The following is a 21,351-nucleotide window of genomic DNA, read 5'->3' as shown; positions in this document are numbered from 1 at the left end:
ATGTATTTCACTCGGAGACAATTATTTTTTTTTGACTTCAAGCCATGAACACCACACAAGCCATGAAAACCACACAAACATGACTCCAATACTACACACAACATTATCATACCCCTACACCATTTAACAACTCTAACAAACACTAACAAGTGAAAGGTCAATCCAAACAGGCACACAGTGACACCTGCACACACCATCGATTCCAACACTCACTGAAAATTCGTGCGCCAACCAACAAATCGACACGAATCAAATTGAGAACAGCATAACACTACAATGGTGACAGGTCACAGTGTTGATGGCATTGATTAAACCACTTGCTTCCATCAACTCCATTGCCAATTCCTTGTCAGACTCAACCATCTCACCATGAAGATGCTCACCAAGTTCGAGTCCAAGCTGTCGCGGGCCAAGGGAGTCGCCTTCCACCCTAAGCGCCCATGGGTGTTGGTCTCACTTCATCTGTCGACGATCCAGTTGTGGGATTACCGTATGGGAACGCTTATCGATCGTTTCGAAGATCACGTCGGCCCAGTCCGTTGCGTGGACTTCCACCCTACCCAGCCGTTGTTTGTATCCGGTGGTGATGATTACTCCATCAAGGTATGGTCGTTGAACACCCGTAAGTGCATCTTCACCCTCAACGGACACTTGGATTACATTCGTACTGTGTCTTTCCACAAAGATCTTCCTTGGATCATCTCGTGTTCCGATGACCAGACCATTCGTATTTGGAATTGGCAAAACAGACAAGAAATTGCTTGTTTGACTGGCCACAACCATTACGTTATGTCGGCTCAATTCCATCCTACTGAGGATTTGATTGTGTCTGCTTCATTGGATCAAACTGTCCGTGTTTGGGACATTTCAGGCTTGCGTAAAAAGCATTCCGCTCCAACTTCCTCAATGAGATCATTCGAAGACCAATTACAGAGACAACAGCTTCCTCAACAAGATATCTTTGGAAACGTCAATGCCATTGTTAAGTACGTTCTCGAAGGTCACGACAAGGGTGTCAACTACGCCGCATTCCACCCAACTTTGCCTCTCATTGTTTCTGCCGGTGATGATAGAGTAGTCAAATTGTGGAGAATGAGTGATACAAAGGCTTGGGAAGTCGACACTTGCAGAGGTCACACAGGAAACGTGTTGTGCGCTGTTTTCCACCCACACCAGGACCTCATTCTTTCTGTTTCTGACGATAAGACTATTAGAGTCTGGGACTTGAACAAGAGAGTTCCAATCAAGCAGTTCAGAAGAGAGCTGGACAGATTCTGGCTCATTGCTTCTCACCCTACTATCAATCTATTCGCATCGTGTCACGATTCAGGTGTAATGGTATTCAAGTTGGAGAGAGAAAGACCAGCTCATGCCATTTTCCAAAACAAGTTGTTCTACGTCAATGCCGAGAAGCAGGTACAACTGTATGATTTCCAGAGAAACGAGGCCTCATTGCCAATGCTTTCTTTGAAGAAGATTGGTAAGACTTGGTCGTTCATGCGCACTTTGTCGTACAACCAAAGTGACAACTCAATCTTAGTAACACATGGTGAAGGAGACAGCGGAAACTATGCTTTGATCACTCTTCCTAAACATGTTACTGGCGCTATCGAGCCAACTGATATTCGTCAAGGTGAAGGTAACTTCGCATGTTTCATCTCCAGAAACCGTTTCGTGGCTTTCATCAAGCTGAGCAAGACACTTCACGTAAAGGACTTAAGCAACAACATCACCAAGACCATCCAGTTGGACTCCTCTGTTACTGATGTGCTCTACGGAGGACCTGGCCGTGTTTTATTGGTCAAGTCCCACTCTGTCGTCAATTACGACGTCCAGCAACGAAAGGAATTAGCTGAAATTTCAGTCAACAATGTCAAATACGTATCATGGTCTAATGACGGACAAAATCTTGCACTTTTGTCCAAACACACAATCACAATTGCTACAAAGGACTTAGAATTGGTCACTTCTATGCATGAGACCATCAGAATTAAGTCGGCAGCTTGGGATGATTCAGGTGTTCTCTTGTATTCCACTTTGAACCATATCAAGTATACCCTTTTAAACGGTGACAATGGTATCATCAAGACACTTGAAAACACTCTTTACATCACTAGAATTGCTCAAAAGCAGGTTTATTGTTTGAACCGTTCTGGTGAGGTTGAAGTTGTGAACATCGATCCAACGGAGTACAGATTCAAAAAGTCCCTTGTCAACAAGAACTTCGCAGAAGTTTTAAGAATTATCAAAAACTCTAACCTTGTTGGACAAAACATAATTGCCTACTTGCAGAAGAAGGGTTACCCCGAGGTTGCACTTCAGTTCGTTCAAGATCCTGAAACTCGTTTTGAGTTGGCTTTAGAATGCAGCAATATCAATGTAGCTCTTGAGCAGGCCAAGATTTTAAACAATAACACCATCTGGGAGAAACTTGGAGAGGAAGCTTTGAACCAAGGTAATTTGGAGGTTGTAGAATTTGTGTATCAAAAATTGCATTTATTCGACAAATTGGCCTTCTTGTACACATACAAGGGTGATAGTGAGCGCTTGCATAAAATGGCCACCGTTGCTGAACACCGTGGTGATGTACTGGCCCTTGTACAGAACACGTTATACAACAATGACGTAAAAAAGCGTTGTCAAGTGTATATCCAAAGTGGAATGCTTCCATTAGCATACGTTTTAGCAAAGTCGAATGGATTCACTGAATTGGCTCAACAAATTCTCCAAGAAGCCGGAGTGGAAGAAAAGGATGTGGAATTGCCAGAAATTGGATCGACCGTGGCCCTTCCTCAACCAGTTACTGAACCACTTGGAAACTGGCCTCTTAAGGAATCGTCCTTGTCCTTCTTTGAAAGCGCTCTTTTAACTGGACAAGTTGAGAACTTGTCTTTAGAACAATCGGAAGAAGCTACCGATAAGTTCGTGGATGCTTCTGCAGCTGTGGTAGACTTCAATGACGAAGACGATGCCTTAGAAGATGAGGGCGATGCTTGGGATTTGGATGACGACTTGGACATCCCAGAGGATGATGAAATCATTCCAGCCGATGAAGACTTCCCAGTAGTCGCAGCAGCTGATGGTGAAATAGGATACTGGCTCAAAAACGCCAAGACAGCAGGAGGCTACGCTGCTGCTGGTTCCTTCGAACAAGCTGCTTCTCTTTTGAGTAAACAATTGGGTGTAGTGAACTTCGAACCTTTGCGTAGTAGATTTTTGGAGGTATATTCATCTTCGAAATTGTACTTGCCAGGTATTGACGACTTGCCAGCCATGAAGGACTACATTCGTGCCGACAACGATGAAGATAACCCTAACAAATTTAAGCCATATATTCCAGGTTTCGACAGCTTGGAGGACCAATTGGCGCTTGGTTTCAAGTACTTCAATGCCAACAACTTAGAAGATGCTATTAGTACCTTTAGAAGCATCATCTACACCATTACATTGATTACAGTAGAGGATGAAGATCAGGAATCCAAATGTAAGGATGTATTGGTGTTGTGCCGTGAATACGTCCTCGGTTTGTCAATCGAGCTTGCTCGTCGTGCCTTGGACCCTAACGACATCAAGCGTAACTTGGAATTGGCTGCATACTTCACCAGAGCTCAGCTCCAAAACCCACATAAGCTTAATGCATTGCAAGTCGCTATGACCCAATCATTTAAGCACAAGAACTTTGCAAGTGCATCTCATTTTGCCGATGAGATCTTGAAGATCTCCCCATCTGGCCAAAGAGCTGAGAGAGCCCAAAAGGTCAAGGCTAGAGCCGACCAAGTGGCCAGCGATGCTATTGAAATTGACTTCGATCCATATGCAGAGTTTGACATCTGTGCTGCCACATATACACCAATTTATAGAGGCAGCCCATCTGTGTCTGAAGAATTGGTCGGTGCTAAGTACAAGCCCGAGTTCAAGGGCCTGGTGTGTAAAATTACTCAGATCACTGCTGTGGGCGCCCAAGCCTCCGGCTTGCGCATAATAGGATAGTCTTGTAATAATTGTAAGTTAGCGTCTATCTTTCTTTTCTCCCAAAATTCATTTTTATATACTTTATACATTACACAATGGTAACTTTTTAGAGAGAAATATGTAGAACCGTTGAGGCTATTATTAGCTGTATCACTGTGTTAAAGTCACTGAGAGAAACAGGGACTTAGAGGTTCATCGTTCCGTATAGAATTCATATACTACTCACGCTAAACAATCTGATCGTTTTTCTGATCATTCATTTCCAAATAGCTGCAAAAAAGTTCAAAGCAGCCCTTCAGAGATACGCACTGAATCTAACACCATCTTTGGTACCAATACACCGAACACCATACTAACTACTCATTTAACTAGCTCAACTTTAAAGTTTCACCAACCACTACCACTAAACATCTAACCATATATCAACCTAACACAATAACTTCAGCATGTCTTAACACCTCACATCTCAGTCTTCTCACCTCATACTTCCCCTCCATTAGCGGATTTACCCTAAATCCAGATTGAGTATGGCATCACGTGCACATAGTTAAAAGGAAAATTTTCGAATTTCGGACAATCTTTTTCAAGCTTACAGCCGCTAAAAGAATTATCAACGATTAGGAAGCTCTTCTCCAGGCTAAGACAGCAAGAAATAAATTAAGCAGAGATGTCTTCGAATAAAGAAGAGGCCATAAAGCTTAAGGACCAAGGAAATGCGTTCTTGAAAGACCACAAGTTCGACGAGGCCGTAGAGGCTTACACCAAGGCCATAGAATTGGATGGCACTAATGCGGTGTTCTATTCCAACAGAGCTCAAGTCCATATCAAGATGGAAAACTACGGGTTGGCCATCATAGACTGTGACAAAGCCCTCGAGGTCGATCCAAATATGGTAAAGGCATACTACAGAAAAGGTGTGTCGCAAATGGCTATTCTTAAGCATAAAGAAGCTCAAGCAAATTTCAAGATTATCTTGAAAAAGTTGCCAAATGACAAATTGACCTTGGAAAACTATAAACAGTGCACAAACTACTTAAAGCGTCAGGCTTTCGAAAGAGCCATTGCCGGCGATGAAAAAATTTCGGTGATCAACAGTGTAGACTACGAAGGAATCCAAATCGAAAAATCCTGGGTGGGACCAAACTTGACCATCCATGCCTCCAAGAAGGATGAAAATTCTGATGTAAATGTACAAATTGAAGGATTAGATAACGAATACTTGAAGTATATGATCGACTTATTCAAAAAAGATGGCAGATTGCCAAAGAAGCACGTTTTTGCAATTGTTGCAAAGGTGTACGAATTGTTCAAAAAGGAAAACACCATGGTTGAAATCAGCTTACCACACTCGGGCCTCAAGACTGAAGGTAGCCCCGACGAAATAATACTCAAGAACGGAAAGAAGTTAACTGTTGTAGGTGATACGCACGGCCAATTTTATGATGTTTTGAACTTGTTCAAGAAATTCGGCCATGTTTCGGATGAGCATATATACTTATTCAACGGTGATTTCGTTGACAGAGGTTCTTGGTCTTGTGAAGTTGCATTGTATTTGTATGTGTTGAAGATTTTGTATCCTAACTCAGTCTTCATTAACAGAGGAAACCACGAGACCAACGACATGAACAAGACATATGGATTCACAGATGAGTGTGAGTTCAAGTACTCCAAGAAGATATTTGATGCATTTGCCGAATCATTCGGTGCTTTGCCATTAGCAACTCTCATTAACCGCTCCTACTTGTGTATGCATGGTGGTTTATTCTCAGATGACAAGGTTACTTTAGATGACCTTAAAAAGATTAACCGTTTCCCATCCTCTGGTTCCACCCAGCCTCCAAGAGAAGGTCTCGCAATGGAGTTGTTATGGACCGACCCACAACAAACCAACGGTCGTTCTCCATCAAAGAGAGGTATCGGTATGCAATTCGGACCTGATATTACTGAAAGGTTCTGTCTTAGCAACAAGATCAGAAGGGTCTTGCGTTCCCATGAGGTAAGAATGGGAGGTGTAGAGTACGAACATAACGGTAGATTAATTACAGTTTTCAGTGCTCCTAATTATTGTGACTCCACTGGTAACTTAGGTGGTGTAGTCCATTTTACCGAGAACAAGAGTTACGATCCAGCCAAAGATGACGGTGAGGGATATAGAGACGTTGATGACAAGAACTGCCCATGGACATTAGAGACCGAGATTTTCGAGGCAGTACCTCACCCTGATATCAAGCCAATGGCCTATTCCAAGAGCGGTTTCGGTTTCTAATACGTGTATCATAGTAAAACAATAGAGTAGAATGTATGAATATTGACGAACTACAGTTGACCGTAGCATCTATATCCAATAACTTCACTATTATTATAGCTGCAAAACGCCTATTCCCTATAGTGTCAAATCAACGACATATATACAGGATAATATTTCAAACCCCTAAAAATTGCTCTTATGGTACCACTGGTATATGATAAAGTAATGGTTCTTTCTTTTAGAGGAAGGTACTTGTAGTTGAAAGGGAAGATCAGAGCGGATTTACTAAAGCATGCAGCCAGATAGAAATACTCCCTCGACGGAGGATGACGACGATGACGAGCCTGATGAGTGGGATCAGCGTATAGTCAAAACTGGATGTCAGGACGAGAACTTGGCATTGACACTTTGCCATGCAGATACTGGGGACTGGAGACAATGCACAAAGGAGATGGAAGCATTCCGTAAGTGCTGGGATGCACACAATAACAACGCCAGAACCAAAACAGTTAATAACGATGATATATAAAGAGGGAAGGACTAACATCCGAACGGTATATGGACATGTTTTCGAACTGAATCGGTTTGTACATATGATTATGACTTGTATATGACTTAAAATCCTTGTAAATATAATAAACGAAGGTCTTATGATGTCGACAGAATACTTGTAGGATTAGAAGGCGTAGTGACCCATTATATTCTAAGAAAGAGTCTTCAGATTTCTCTATGACTTATGAATTGATGCTAGCTCTTTCAATTCATCATCATCTTCCAATCTCTTCAACGGATCTTTCTTGGTTAACTTTGAAGCGATTTCTTCGTCACCGTTGTCCCTCTCCTTGTTAGCTGACCTTTGGCTCTTTTGTTTGAGTAACTTTTTCTGCCTGGCGGCCCTCTTTTTGGCAGTTTTGCTTTCTAACAATGTACTCCTCTCATGAACTTTCTTTCTGAAGCTCTCTTCCTCTTCCTCAACCCGTGCCCTGTCCAATTCCTCCTTGGATACTTCCATCTGCTTTCTTTTGTTCCTAATATAATTGGAGTAATCAAAGGATCTCTTTTGTGCTGGTTTTGAAGTTAGTATTTGAATATCATATCTCATCTTCGCTGAATACGTACTCTTTTGTCCCTTATCGGGGTCATCTCCATTTGGAACCTCCGAAGTGCCATCTTTCTGAACCACAATTTCTGGATTCTTCTTCATTAGCAACTCCAATTGCCTTTTCTGAGTCTGTGCAGCCGAGTCCATGGTGAAGTAAATGCGTTGTAGGGTCTAATACTGGATGATATTGTGATTTCGTGGGGAAGAAGAATGTGACAACCAAAGAAGAACTCGCGTTCAAGAAAAATATCGTACCTCTATCTATGATTTATCCACTGCTGCTAAGAATATATATACATTATGTCAAATATGTTTCAGATGTCATATATGTCAATTAGACAGAAAAATATTATATGTACATATGACAGATTATTGCCTATATGGCTATATGGATATATATATATATTATATAGCATGTTGTAAGACACATATTGTAAGAAAACATTGCATACCTTCTAAATATAAATAGATTTTGTGTATTGCTGCAAATATATGACAATAACAAACAACACATTCAGCCAGCCATAGTATCATATTACATCCATCGATTGGTTGAAGATATTATATTTACCTTTGAATATGGCATATATATGTATGTATGTACATATATTATTTTGACACGATGGATCACAAATGCTACACACTCTCCATATAGGAATACTGCTGCAAATATACACAGAGCTCTTCCAAAGACTTAATACATACTACTGTGTCTTCTCTATATGTGTATTTGACATATGATATATATATATACATATACATATATATGTATATCTACAAATAATATTTGGACAATATATATCACTTCTGTTACACACTTTCCATATATGAATAGCTATATAACACAAACATCTTCCATATACTTACATACATACAAGATACTACTATGCTTGTGCATACCACCCAAATGCTTCTTCCCTCTCTCTCTCTCGAATACAAATGACATATATCAACACACTCTATCCCTGCACCACACTACACAATTATCCCATACCACTCGCCACTTGCCACTTCCTATTATTCCTCTACGTCAGTATTTTAACCATAAACAGTAAAGAATCTCACACACTTCCAATTGTATGCAAAATTTATTTCGCAAAACGAAGGCTTAAGTGGGTTTACTGTAAAAGGTAAATAAGAAGAACAGTTATTGTAGTACCTACTAAATAGCAGAATTCGTTCTCTGAACTTTAATGTTGTTGACAAATGCATGAAATACCCGACTTGTCCTCTGAATTAGTGGATCTGACGGGCTTCTCCCTTGAACAGATCCTTCCAAGGCGAGATTGGAATATCCAACATACTAATAAACTGCATTTACCCTACAACAAAAACCACGACAACACAGAGAAACACACCAAAAAACGCATAGATGAAGGAATTGATAAAAGTAGGGCATTTGAAAGGCGCCAAAATAGTATGAGCTCCCTTCATTCTCGAGAAAAGCTCGATTCAAGAACCCTCTATCGAGATACAGACCAGATCAATAATTCACCCCATAAAGGTCAGCATGAACGACTGATATCTCTTGACTGTTCAGATGAAGAGCAAGTCCCGTACCATAAGGTACTAAAGGCAGGAGTATACCGAAGTGAAGCTGATTTTGAAGATCAAATTAAAGAACTAAAAGAACAAAGCACACAGAAATTCCGTACAAAATGGGAAGAAATATTATACAAATACTCTCGCATTGATGACAACAAAGAAAGTGACGAGATTGACTTGGCTACTGGAAAGATAATAGTTGATAATGGGCATCTACAATCCTTGCACACAGAGGAAAAGGAATTGGGAAATGTGAAAATAGACGGAAATATATGGGCAATGAACTATGATTTGGATAGAGACTTGCACCAATTGAGGAAGAAAGAAAATAAGAAAAAGGAACAGAAACACAAACTAAAAGAAAGACTCAAAAGAGACAAGCAGTTCCATATAGAAAGCTGGAATAAGGGACCTTCGCCAGATTTACTTTGGGATCACTCTCTGAGGAAAAGAATACCCGTGGAAGATAATCTTTTGCAGTTAGAACCTTCTCCAACAAAGAAGCTGAAGAGCAGCTCGCGGAATGGATCACAATCTCCAAGTCCCCATAAAAGCCACTACTACACTCCTACCAAAAATAAGGTACCGTCCGACTACTATACTAGCGGCAATACATCACCGTTACAACGCAGAAACCTTTTGCATAAGTCCTATTTTGAAGAGTCCTCATCTATTCTTGATTCAGCTATAGGGAGTAGTAGACTAAATCTAAAGTATGACGCAAAACGTGGAGCAATTAATAGCAAGGGCAGGGACGGCTTCAGTAATGATAGAAATTCTTTGAACTCGGATACGTCAAACATAGACTCCAATTCGGAGGATGCTGCTGAAAGTGAGACGTCTCAAACATCTCAAATAGATTCAAATGATAACGAATACGACTCGGATGACACAGAGGAAAGCAATGAGGAACTCCATAAGAGGGCAATACATTATGAAATTGTGCGAAGTCTGTCGAGTGACGAAAATGATGACACATATGAAGAAGAGGAAGAAGATTTCGACGATCAATATCTGGTTATCCTTGAGCCTTATTTTCTTGAGGATACTGAATCATCTACTACAACAACCATATATAACTGTGCTTTCAACGACTGTCCATACTGCACTGGAAACAAAATGCTTTATAAGAATCACTTGCTAGACTGTCACTCTAACGAATTGCATCAAGTAGGCTATCCCATTCCTGGAAAGGACGGAGATAAGGACTCAACTAAAGGGGTGTCGAAAGTTGCAAATCTCTCCAGGAATATTTTTGTGCAATTTCCATTAACATATGAAATACCACCACTACCAATCTCGGAAGATGGGCAACCCTTTGTATGTGGAAAGACAGTGGACGACTCAACCTGCCAAAGGTTCTATTTGAATGTGGGGGATTTGATAAAACATCAGTCTCATCAGCACCCGAACTGCTCTTCAAAGAAGCAGGTTTTGATGTGCCCCCTTTTAGGATGTGGATATATAACTGAAGGTGGGTATCTAGAGTGGAGGGCCCACTTTATCAAAGAAAAACATGATGTTCAACCTCAGCATTTAAATAGCGAAGCCTATGACACAAGGACTCACGAATCCCATTCAAATGATACTCTGACTTCTGAGGTTGAAGAATATATCTCCAATGCGTATTCGAGACTAAGCGACAAGAATATTATTATTAGCGATGATATTGATGACTTATTCAGCAATGATGGAAGTGAACTTGAAAATCCAGCAGATATAGAAGCCGAAAATGGCTCCGATTCAGAGGCAGAAGATGATGAAACGGATAAGAGGCCATCAAGATCTCATACCAGAAAACCAAAGGCCGAAGCTGACGAATCTGAACCAGAATATAGCTCTGATGATGTTTCTGTAATCGACTTAACCAATTTGCCTTCACCCCCAAGAAGAAGCATATCTCTAATCACTACACCAAAAATTGACTCTTCAATCAGTGTAACTGCTGCATTTTCTCCTGGCGAGAATGGCGAAGGCTACGAGTCCATTGAAGAACTATTCTCCAATTAATAGTACAAAAAAAGCAAAAACATCCATTAATAATATGTATCATACTTTTGTTATATATATGTACTTCTAATATCATTGGTTTTTCTATTTACACGACTTGGAATACTAAATATAATGTTACTACTCTGCACTGTCTGAATCCTCATTCAACTCGTACTTCTTCCCCTTTTTCTCTGGCCTTCCCTTGAACGCATCTGTGCCCTTAATATATTTATCAAAAGCATCATTTCTCTCTGCAAACGGACGTGGACCGACCAATCTAATCATATCTTCCCTGGTCAAGACTTCCTTTTTGTACAACTCCTCAGCAACTTTGTCGACTAAGTCAAGCTTCTCCGTTAACAACTTGGTGCACGCAACATATGCTTCATCAATAAATCTTTTAACTTCAGTATCAATCAATCTAGCGGTGGTTTCAGAATAGTTATTATGAACCTTGAAGCCACCATTGTCATCACCCGAGTCATAGCAAATACTACCAAGCTTATCAGACATTCCGAGTCTCAATACCATTTGCTGGGACATCTGAGTAACCTTCTTGAAGTCATCAGATGCACCACTGGTAACAGTGTCAAAGTGAAGTTCCTCACTGACTCTACCTCCGAGCGCCATCGTAATTCTGTGCATGAATTGCTCCTTAGAAATTAAGTATTGGTCCTTGGGAAGGTATTGAGCATAACCCAAAGCTCCTTGACCTCTTGGAATAATAGAAACTTTCACCAATGGGTCAGCAAATTCTAAAAACCATCCACAGATAGCGTGTCCGGCTTCGTGGTAAGCAACAGTCTTCTTTTCTTCAAGACTGAGAACACGGGACTTTCTTTCTAATCCAGCGACGACACGCTCAATAGCTTGCTCAAAATGATAGATGTCTACGGAGCTGGCGTCTTCTCTTGCTGCGATAAGAGCACCCTCGTTACAACAGTTAGCAATGTCAGCACCGGCGAAACCTGGGGTCAATGCACTCAATCTGCCAGCCAAATCATCAATAGCCTTCGATTTTAACTCTTGGTACTTGGAGAAGTCGATATCTTTTTGTGTAGCTTTGATGTCTTCGTCACAAGTCAATGTCAACTTTGACAAATGAACCTTGAAAATTTGTTTACGGCCATCAATGTCTGGGGTGTCTATAGAGATGTGTCTATCGAAACGACCAGGTCTTAAAAGGGCCTTATCCAAAATATCTGGACGATTAGTACCTGCCAAAACAACAACATGGTCGGAAGAATCAAAACCATCCATCTCAACCAATAATTGGTTCAATGTGTTTTCTCTCTCATCATTTCCCCCAATCTTTCCGTTACCTCTTTCCTTACCAATTGCATCAATTTCGTCAACGAAGATAATAGAAGGAGCCATGTCTCTTGCGGTTTTAAATAAATCACGGACTCTTGATGCACCTACACCGACAAACATTTCAACGAATTCGGAACCTGATACCGATAAGAAAGGAACACCTGCCTCACCAGCTGTAGCTTTGGCTAAAAGGGTCTTACCGGTACCTGGAGGACCAGACAAAATAGCACCCCTTGGGATCTTAGCACCTAACTTCTCGTATTTACGCGGGTCTTGAAGGAACTTCACGAATTCCATAATTTCTTCCTTTGATTCATCGCACCCAGCGACATCCTTGAATTTGATTTTGACATCTGTCTCCTGGTTGAAAAGTTTAGCTTTCGATTTTCCGATCTTAAAGATTCCTCCAGGACCACCTCCGCCAGCACCAGATCCCTGAGAAGTTCTTCTCATGGTCAAGTACCAGAGACCTCCTATCAAGAGAACGGTAGGGAGGATAGGCAATATGTAGTTGAGCCAAGATCCCCTTTCTTCGTACAAGATTGGTAATCTTTCGTTGACTGGAATATTTAATTTGTCTTGGACATTTTTCATCTCTTCTTCAAAAAACTCCACTGAACCTATGGTGAATACCACAGCTGGAGTTCCTCCAGAAGTACGGAAAGTCTGGTCTGACACGGCGCCTGCAATTAATTCGGCTTCAACTGCGAAACGGTTGATAACTGTCAACTTGGTTACCAATCCGCGCTCCAAGTAGTTGGTCTTAAAGTCCTGGAAAGAAAGTTCGTTCTTTTCGCTTTCTCCTGATAGAGCGTATGACGTTAATGCTACTGTGAATAATGTTGACATTACAAAGTAAAGTGCCACTGTCTTACCGTCGAATTGGTAGATTTTAATATTGTTGGGATCGATCTTTGGGTTTTCCTTCTTCAATCTTTCCTTGATCTCTTCACGCATGTCACGTTCTTCCTGGTCCATGTTTTTCTTCTCTTTGTCCTTGGATGGCTCTTCCTTTTCGGATTTTTTAGATTCTTCAGACTCATCTGGTTTGCCCTCTTTCTTGTTCTCGTTCTCATTTTGAGCATCTTTGAATGATTGTATGGACGCTTTAAATCTCACGCGGTTATTCAATGAAGAAAACGATCTTGTTGGATAAGCAGGTTTGAGCGATGGTATTATCCCATTGCTTAATCGAGAAGTCAATGGTCGAGAAATCGAGCTCAAGCTCCGCACCATCGAATGAGTGGGCACTCTAAGAACTCGTATTGAGTTGGTGACCAACATTTTCCAGTTAGAACTTTGCCAATAGATAAAATTTTGCAGAAAAGAAACAGCTATATTCTTGTATGATATTATGGTATCTCTGAGACTTCCCTTGTAACCTACTGCTAAATACGATCACCACTGATGCCAATACCAAAAGGCTTCAAACACTCTGAATTAGTCAACAGAAAACAGCTGAAAATTCAAATTTTTTGCTTCAGTTCAAATCCCTCGGCAAATGTAAAACACCCAATAGCTTCTTGTCGTTAAAATCCGAACTATCCACAACTATAATCCACTACTTATTGAATGAAAGACTATCATTTAAACTCTTCCTTTAAAGAGCAAAACGGAAAATCAATGAATTTTTCGCCTCCAATCGAGGGTTTGCATATAGACAGGTAATGTACAGCGCTACCATAATAAAGAGAGGCCATGGTTCGGATGTGTAGAATTTTGGTGGTTTATTAGGTAGTTGACGGAAGGGGGTTGTTGACGGGTAAGTAGAGAGTTACGTTAGTGTTATAGAAGGGAGACCTAAGAGGAAATTAGTTTAAAAGAATATCAAGAAAGTAAACATGAGTATGTTATGTTTAAGCACTGAGAGTCCATGCTAAGTGAAAGTCTCTTGACGCTGCATTTTTATTTTGCACCCAAGACCCTGAGTAAGAAATTACAATGATGCTGAATAGTCAATCAGTAATGAGGTTGGTAATGCAAAACTGCCCAGGGGGAGAGGGACATATAAACTAGAGCAGAATCTCTATCTTACAAGTATTTAATCTTGGAGTTCGGAATATATTAGTGTATAATACATATTGGATATTTGCAGACTGCTTTACAAAAGCATGTCCAGACAATTACTACAACACTGATAAGTACTCTATAACTCTCCAAGATCAGCATGCAATAAAAACCAACAGAGTAGTTCCTATTCTGTCAAGTTTGCGGGGACTTCCGACTATTGACAAATCGTTCCCAACTGGTCTCGCAAATTTTGAGGAATTTTTCCTTCTCTCTAGCCAACACAGCTTGGGACTTCTCATTTCCAACACTGGTACCTGACGTTGGCGGAGAATTAGAAGACCGACCCATAGAGGCCCTTTCGCTGTTTTCAACACTACCCGACTTCTCGCTTTCAGCATTCTTGTCTGTAGCGGATCCCTGCTCGGCACCATCCTCGTCGTTTCCACTTTCCTTGTGCTTCTGATTAAAAATTCGGAAGTTGAAGATACTTTCATTCATTAAGTTTATGGAGCCAAAAATCTCCCCATTTGTGAGTTCTTTCATTTGACTAATAGACTCCGGATTCTGAGCTTGACCAAGGCCGACCTGTGAATGTTGTCCATTCACAGCTTGCTGCAGCTGCTGCTGTTTATAATAATGGTGAGCTTGCTGTTGGAACTGCTGCTGTTGATAATAGGAGGCTACACCCGGTACATGTGGATATGCCGGTGTGTATTGAGGTTGCACTGTGGCCCTTTGACCATTGCCAAATCTGATCTTTGTACGAGCTTCTTCTTCCTGCTCACTATTCTTATACTTTTCTTGCATTTCTCTGACTTCATCCTCTGAAACGGGAAGTCTATCATCTTCCAAATCTTCAGGGAGTTTAGCTTTAGCTGCATTAGCCGAACGAGACTCAAAGTACTCCCTTTGAGCAGATAGAGGTTGTGACACAAGAGGAGCCACTTTCATAAGATCTCCATGATACACATCTGTCACTGAATATGGTTTAGAGCGAGACGTAGAGCTGGCAGTATTATTCAGCGAGGTTGCTGCGGGATTAGCATTTGCAGAGGACACATTGACGGAACCCGTCACGGAACCAAAGGGTACACCTATTGAAGTCGGACCAGTTGCTGGCCCACCTCTAGTTGCTGTGGCGTAGGCATTGACTTGTCCTGGAGCTGGACCTCTGACGGAAGTGGATACTACTGGTGAACTCATAGGACTATGGCGAAAATGGGCGCTGTGTCCCGATCCCAGGAGCTGCGGTTGGGAATGTCCTTTAAATGGTCTTATTCCTCGAGGAAAATGCGCCAGGGTAGTTGTGTATGGATAAACTGTTCTTACTCTTCTAAACTGCCCAGGATGATGGTAGACAATATGCTGTGAAGGAATGTGCTGTTGAAGATGAGGGTGTGGATAGTGGATTTGGGACTGATCTACATTGGTAGGAGTCTGGAATTGACCGTTAGGGAAAGGGCGCACATGCGCTCTTGCCGACGGAGCTCCATAATGCCCACTTGGTATATAATATGAACCTGCTGGCTGAGGTTCAACGGTTGGTGCTGTAGATGCAATTGACTCAGTGACTCCCGCTGGTCCTCTGATAGCGGATATGCCTACTCCTTGAATAGATACATTATCAGGCTTGAATTCTATACCTGAAGCAATGTTGGATGGTTTAGAAGAACTCAATGTTTCATCTTCATTCGACGCGGCTGAAATGGACCCATCGACTGATGCCTGTTTGATTTGCAGAATAGGCGGTAGATATCTTCTTTGGGCGAATTGTTGTTGTCTTGAACTGAGTAAAGGGACTCTACTTGTAGTCGAACGAATAGGCGCCGATTGAATCATTGGCCTTAATGATTCAGAATTAACAGTAGCAGCTGAAATATCCAATGGAGAAGGAATATACAGTCTTTTTAATCTTTTGGATGTTGTTGGTGTGGATAACCTATCCAACTCGTCGGTGCCAGTCGTTGGCTCCGAATTGATTGTGATTACTGTAGGGCCATTATTCAGAGGAGGCGAGTTTTCATGAAGCAACTTCGTTGATTTCGTCTCTGTAGAAGAGTCCAGCTTGTTACCATCAGCTAGAGCTCGTTTAACTCCATTTGGAGGGCTCGATTCTGGATCATTTATTATATGAGCTATTCCTGCAATCTTAGGGGTCGCAACCGAAGAAACTGGAATAGGATGAGATCTCGTACCTGTTGTGTTAGTGGAGCTCGGAGAACTTCCACGGGCTACTTCATTTGAAGCGAATACGGTAGACGACTTAGCCGGCGACATGGATAGACCAGCTCTTGAAGCAATTAGCCCTCTCTGCTGTTGTTCTATTTGTTGCGAGATCTTTACTGTGGATCTCATTTCCGCCGACTTCAACGGAGGAAGACCAGGACTGACGATTCTGAGTGCAACATCCAGCGAGTCTGGTGACTTGAGATTGAGAGAGAGAGGACGGTGCCGTTTCTTGGGTGGTTCTGACTCTGTAGTATCCAGTCTAGACGATGTTATCTTCTGAGCAATTGAAGGTGAAACACGTCGTTGTGAAGAGGCTGCTGGCGGTGACGGTGGATCTGTAGCTATAGACGGTGGAAGGTCTACTTTGCTTTGGGACATTATAGTGAAATTGAATGTAGATTTTGTGTGTATGTGTAATATGTTGAGATGGTGGTCTTGATAATGACGGTGAAAATGGGTCCAAAGGAACACAACTGAATTGATTTGTTAAAACACGACTTAAGGTACTCTCTTGAGCTTCTTTTCAATGATTCTTATGGGCTTTCTTGGTGTGTTTTCTAAGAATGACTTTGTAGTTGTAATAATCTCAGCGGCTAACTATACGGACTTTTTGTAGTGGGGCAACGGCTTCGATAGCGGAGTAGTTATGATGATGATGATGATGATGATCCGGCTCCGAATATATGTAAGAACTCACTCCAGAAAGACTCTATTCTTTCTTCTACAAGATAACCAGCACGTTTAAAAAGGAAAATACAAAAAGAATGACTGTTTCCGATGTCAAAACTCAGATCTAACACTGGCTCCTTCAGTGTCCCACTTGAATACTCGTCTCAAACAGAGGGTATGTCTGAACTGGAAAACACGACAAGAATGCGACAATGCACCGGTTCCAGAAGTAGGATCGATGAATGTTATATGGATTGAGATTTTTAGTCTCAGGCACCAGTCAGGAACGCAGTGAAAAAAGCAGTGCGATTACGTGGAGACGTGTAGACGAGGACTGAGAGGAAGAACGTAAAAAACGGAGGACAAGAAGGAAAAAGGAAGGAAAAAGGAGGAAAAAGGAGGAAAAAGGAGGAAAAAGGAGGACAAAGGTGGAATGTGGAAATCGGAGAAAGTAGTAGTATAGTCCTATTATGGTGACTCAATTGGACTCTCGGTTGTGTAAAAACGCCAAGGTGGAATGCTGTAGTTACGAGCGAAATTCTATTATCTATGATATGTAGACTCTTAAACGTATGAGACCCGTTTGTAAGCAAGACAGTAATAAGTAACTGTCACGAGTCTAACTTATGCAAATAACTCACACCTAAACTTTCAGGGGGCGGACTGGTGCTCGTACAATACGACGAAGCACAAAGACAATTTGGTTGGGGATGAGAATGCAGCTACTTTACACCAGCAGCCGTCGCGAAAAAGATGGGAAAGGGGGTACCGGTGGGATGTGGTTTGGTACGTAAATGGTACTATTGTGTTACAATTAAGACAATGGACAAGAAACACCCCAACACAGCGGAAAGTGGTGGTGTTGGTTTTCGTGTTTAGCAATGGTTTGGCGTTGGATGGACGGCGGTGCAAATTCCTTGTAAGTGGTGAGCCGTCTATATTTGTCGATCGCGTAAAAATTAGAGACAATCTGCGACACACACGCAATGAAGAGGGTCTGGAATTGGGATTCATGAAAGAACAGATTCTACTCTTTTGACCTTGGGAAGAGCTACATATGTATATATATAACAACAGAGTTACGGCGCTCGATTCAGTTTCTAGGGTCTACGGATTTACACCGAGGGATCTGCCTCTTGCCATTAAATTCTCACCAAACCATTCATCCCTTGCCCCCAAAGGGACATATGAAACACTAAACTTATTTTTCTATTTGCATTTTTTTAGTAGATGTTTTAACTAGGAATGAGGTACCCGATCAGTAAATACAGTACGTTACACTTGATCTTTATCTGGTAACCTATAGAAGGCTGGGTAGAGAACGTGACAGAGTATAAGCTTTCTTGGTGTGTCTTCGGGGGGTTGGGAACAACAATAGAGGTGGATAGTGTCGAAAATAACGGCCAGTAATCTTCCCTACAGCAAACTACTTTTTTTATAATGGCATGATAATTCTTCAAGTTTTAGTACCTATCTACTTTAGACCCCATTCCATGCGACTGCAAGTCAGATCTGTATGTTTCCTAACAAGTTCAGGAACCAAGTGCTGCCCAGTGGATCGTGGGAGCTTTTGCAGGAAATGCCCCACTAACAAATGCATGTTTACAGAATGTGAAATTCAGTAGCAATTTGGAGCCGTGTTCTTGAGTTACAATGGTGAAAACTACAAGAAATGGCCAGTTTACTAGGAAAAGCCTCAATTGTTATCCGGCAAAAGCGTCTGTCGCCTAATAGACAGCAGAAATGATGTTCATTGTGTGAGTACATATATAAATTGGAAGAACGTGCCTCTAAAGATGAAGAGTATTTGAGCCCATTTTCAATGCGACTAAGTACGTACTCTACTCACGTCTAATGACTAACTCTCTTCAATACGCCGACGGCTAATTAAAGGGTGTGTCTCCCATCAGTTTACCTCCTCTTCCCTGGCAACACTATAGAGTACATACTAAGATGTAACCAGACCACCCTGCAGATAAAATGTTTCAGAATACGTTCACATATACCCATCCCAAGAAGAGGTACCAATGTGCATGAGGTCTTTTCGAGGTGTTTGAGGGTATTCTAGCTAATATTGAGCCCGTGCCAATAACACTAGTCTTTGTGGAAGAGAAATGTCGAAATTATCCAGGAATAGCTGTAACTGTTGCTAAAGATTCACTAAGTATGCATGGACTCGATAAACAAAAAGATCTATGCCGCCGTTACAATTTTGCAACTATAATTCGTGTTTCATACCATGGGTGGAACATAGAAATAACAACACCTTTGACACAACGGAAGTATATAACGAGGTTATGATGTGATTTTGGTTTAACATTGAATAGTACGGTGAAGATCCTCTATGTAATTCGCTAACGCAATATTTTTGAAATGGCTCCACTTAACAGTTCTTCGCTTACGTCGATCAGGAAATGGAGAGGTCTACATCAAAGCTCCGATACTCCAGCGAAGATGATCAGCATAAGAAGGCTTCTACTGCAACAACCTTTACTGGCAGATATTCATATATAAGTTATCTAGATTAGAACACACGTATAGAATATTTAGGAATGCTATATGTAATAAGGATATAATACGAACTGTAATACAAACTATAATAACAAGTGTCAGTTTCCCACATGATGCACATAGCCAAATCCCGTAGCTTGACGAAAGCTTAATCAAGACACAGATACCATCAAGGAAGTCATCGTGATATAACCTGCAGCTGAAGTCTATTAACCCACGGGATGTCGAAATTGTGTCGCGTGAGGCCTGTCACGAATGCTTCTCTGATTATCAATTAGCTAATTACAACAGTGCAGCACATAAACGCGTTACTACGCTTATTGAGTGTATTTCTCCCATCCCTTAGGTCTCTTCAAGTTGTTGATGGTGTAGTACTTGGTAGTACAAGAGTATCCTCTCCAAGTGAAATCCTTGTCTGGGTTACAAGCACAGTTTCTTTCGAATCTGACATCCTTGTCAACTGGACAGTTGTGGAAAGGAACGTGGAAGTATCCAACATCTTCAAAGAAGTGGATCTTCTCTCTTGGCAAGAACAAAGCAGCAGCAATGGAGTGAACTGGAGCATCACCCCATCTTTCGTAGAAGAATCCACCGGCCTTGTCCAAGTGCTCGAAGTATTGTCTGTAAGCATCACCTCTCCAGAAGTTCAAGTTAGCAATCTCAAAGTTAGACCAGAAATGACAACCGTTGTAAGTCTTTCCACCATCGTCGGAAATCCATTCTAAAAGATTGTTGTCAGCAACAGCTTCTGGGTGAGCTTCAATGTACTGCTTAGTAGTATCCCAAAGGGTTGGAATAGTTTCCTTGTATTCTGGCAAGGAGATGGTGAAAGAGTAATCCTTACCATTGTCCTTCATCCACTTAAAGATATCGTAATCAATGTCACAGTAGATCTTGATGTCAGGTTCGACTCTCCAGTAGTATTCGTACTCAGCCATAAGTTCGTGTCTCCAGAAGAAACCGGATTCGTAACGACACATGTGTCTGTATGGCTCAGAACCACCGTAAATGACCTTCTTTTCTCTCATCTTTTCTCTAGCCAAAGCAGCCTTCTCTTGGTCAATCCATGGAGGATATGACCATTGGTCAGTTGGAATCAAACCGTACTTAGTCTTACCAGAGACAGCAGCACTGGTGGTCTCAATAAAGTTGTCATCGAATGGCTTGTCGTTCAAGAAGACCCAATCGTAGTTGTACTTGCGGTTGAATCTGTCTTCCACCTGTCTGATGGAGTCCAAAAGCTGGAACAAGTCCGAGTTACGGGCCAAGGTCACGAAAGTAGCCTTGATCTTCTCATCCTTGTTGTAAACTGGCTTTCCTTGCTTGGAGGAGCCCTTTTCAAATTGTTTGGGGACTGGACCTTTTTGTCCAGGAGATTGCTCTGTTTGAGGAGTTCCGGCCAAAGGAGTCAGTCCGCTCAGAGACTGGCCTGCTGGTGCTGCCAAGTTGTACAGCGATCCTCTGGTGAGGATGTACCCACAGCCAATCAAGACTAGCGCGAAGATAGCGAATCTCACGAGACGTGCGTTGGATCTGGACGAGGCCATGATGAATTGCACGAAAGGGGGCACGAGATTGGGTTAGACTATGGTGTGTCAAAGACAAGAAAGAGCAAAAGAGTGCAAACTTATGCTTCCGAAAATCTCAATGATGAATCCTTGTATATATATAATAGGTAACGTGAAATTTGTCGTTGGCAGAAGTCCTAGATATGGAGGGTGCGACTAGAAGGGGTGCCAATTCTTGGAAGTGTAGCATT

General features: G+C 41.6%; 7 protein-coding genes across 7 annotated transcripts; 3 read left to right on the top strand and 4 right to left on the bottom strand. All coding sequences in view use genetic code 12, as the record gives it.

Moving 5' to 3' along the window:
- The first annotated feature begins 283 nt into the window (after window positions 1–283).
- On the top strand, window positions 284–4,140 carry RJT20DRAFT_141739 (coatomer subunit alpha). Its single transcript, XM_064918639.1, has one exon. It carries the CDS (start codon window positions 370–372, stop codon window positions 3,988–3,990), a length of 3,621 nt encoding a protein of 1,206 aa, XP_064773952.1. The 5' UTR covers window positions 284–369; the 3' UTR covers window positions 3,991–4,140.
- Window positions 4,141–4,171: 31 nt separating this feature from the next.
- On the top strand, window positions 4,172–6,364 carry PPT1 (protein serine/threonine phosphatase). The gene has a single exon (XM_064920444.1). The coding sequence runs from the start codon at window positions 4,640–4,642 to the stop codon at window positions 6,236–6,238; it is 1,599 nt and encodes a 532-aa protein (XP_064773951.1). The 5' UTR covers window positions 4,172–4,639; the 3' UTR covers window positions 6,239–6,364.
- RJT20DRAFT_51338 (uncharacterized protein) lies at window positions 6,365–6,857 on the bottom strand. The gene has a single exon (XM_064920443.1). The coding sequence runs from the start codon at window positions 6,765–6,767 to the stop codon at window positions 6,492–6,494; it is 276 nt and encodes a 91-aa protein (XP_064773950.1). The 5' UTR covers window positions 6,768–6,857; the 3' UTR covers window positions 6,365–6,491.
- A 1,607-nt stretch (window positions 6,858–8,464) lies between these two features.
- On the top strand, window positions 8,465–10,903 carry RJT20DRAFT_129247 (uncharacterized protein). The gene has a single exon (XM_064917452.1). The coding sequence runs from the start codon at window positions 8,529–8,531 to the stop codon at window positions 10,875–10,877; it is 2,349 nt and encodes a 782-aa protein (XP_064773949.1). The 5' UTR covers window positions 8,465–8,528; the 3' UTR covers window positions 10,878–10,903.
- AFG3 (AAA family ATPase) lies at window positions 10,904–13,744 on the bottom strand. Its single transcript, XM_064917451.1, has one exon. The coding sequence runs from the start codon at window positions 13,455–13,457 to the stop codon at window positions 10,998–11,000; it is 2,460 nt and encodes an 819-aa protein (XP_064773948.1). The 5' UTR covers window positions 13,458–13,744; the 3' UTR covers window positions 10,904–10,997.
- Window positions 13,745–14,034: 290 nt separating this feature from the next.
- Window positions 14,035–17,070, bottom strand: RJT20DRAFT_51332 (uncharacterized protein). The gene has a single exon (XM_064920442.1). It carries the CDS (start codon window positions 16,788–16,790, stop codon window positions 14,376–14,378), a length of 2,415 nt encoding a protein of 804 aa, XP_064773947.1. The 5' UTR covers window positions 16,791–17,070; the 3' UTR covers window positions 14,035–14,375.
- A 2,527-nt stretch (window positions 17,071–19,597) lies between these two features.
- Window positions 19,598–21,234, bottom strand: MNT1 (alpha-1,2-mannosyltransferase KTR1). The gene has a single exon (XM_064917450.1). It carries the CDS (start codon window positions 21,137–21,139, stop codon window positions 19,910–19,912), a length of 1,230 nt encoding a protein of 409 aa, XP_064773946.1. The 5' UTR covers window positions 21,140–21,234; the 3' UTR covers window positions 19,598–19,909.
- Window positions 21,235–21,351: the final 117 nt, after the last annotated feature.

This window comes from Scheffersomyces xylosifermentans (assembly GCF_036884685.1).
Source record: "Scheffersomyces xylosifermentans strain CBS 12540 chromosome Unknown RJT20scaffold_5, whole genome shotgun sequence".
Classification (NCBI taxonomy): Eukaryota; Fungi; Ascomycota; class Pichiomycetes; order Serinales; family Debaryomycetaceae; genus Scheffersomyces; species Scheffersomyces xylosifermentans.
This window is presented reverse-complemented; position numbering and strand designations above follow the sequence as displayed.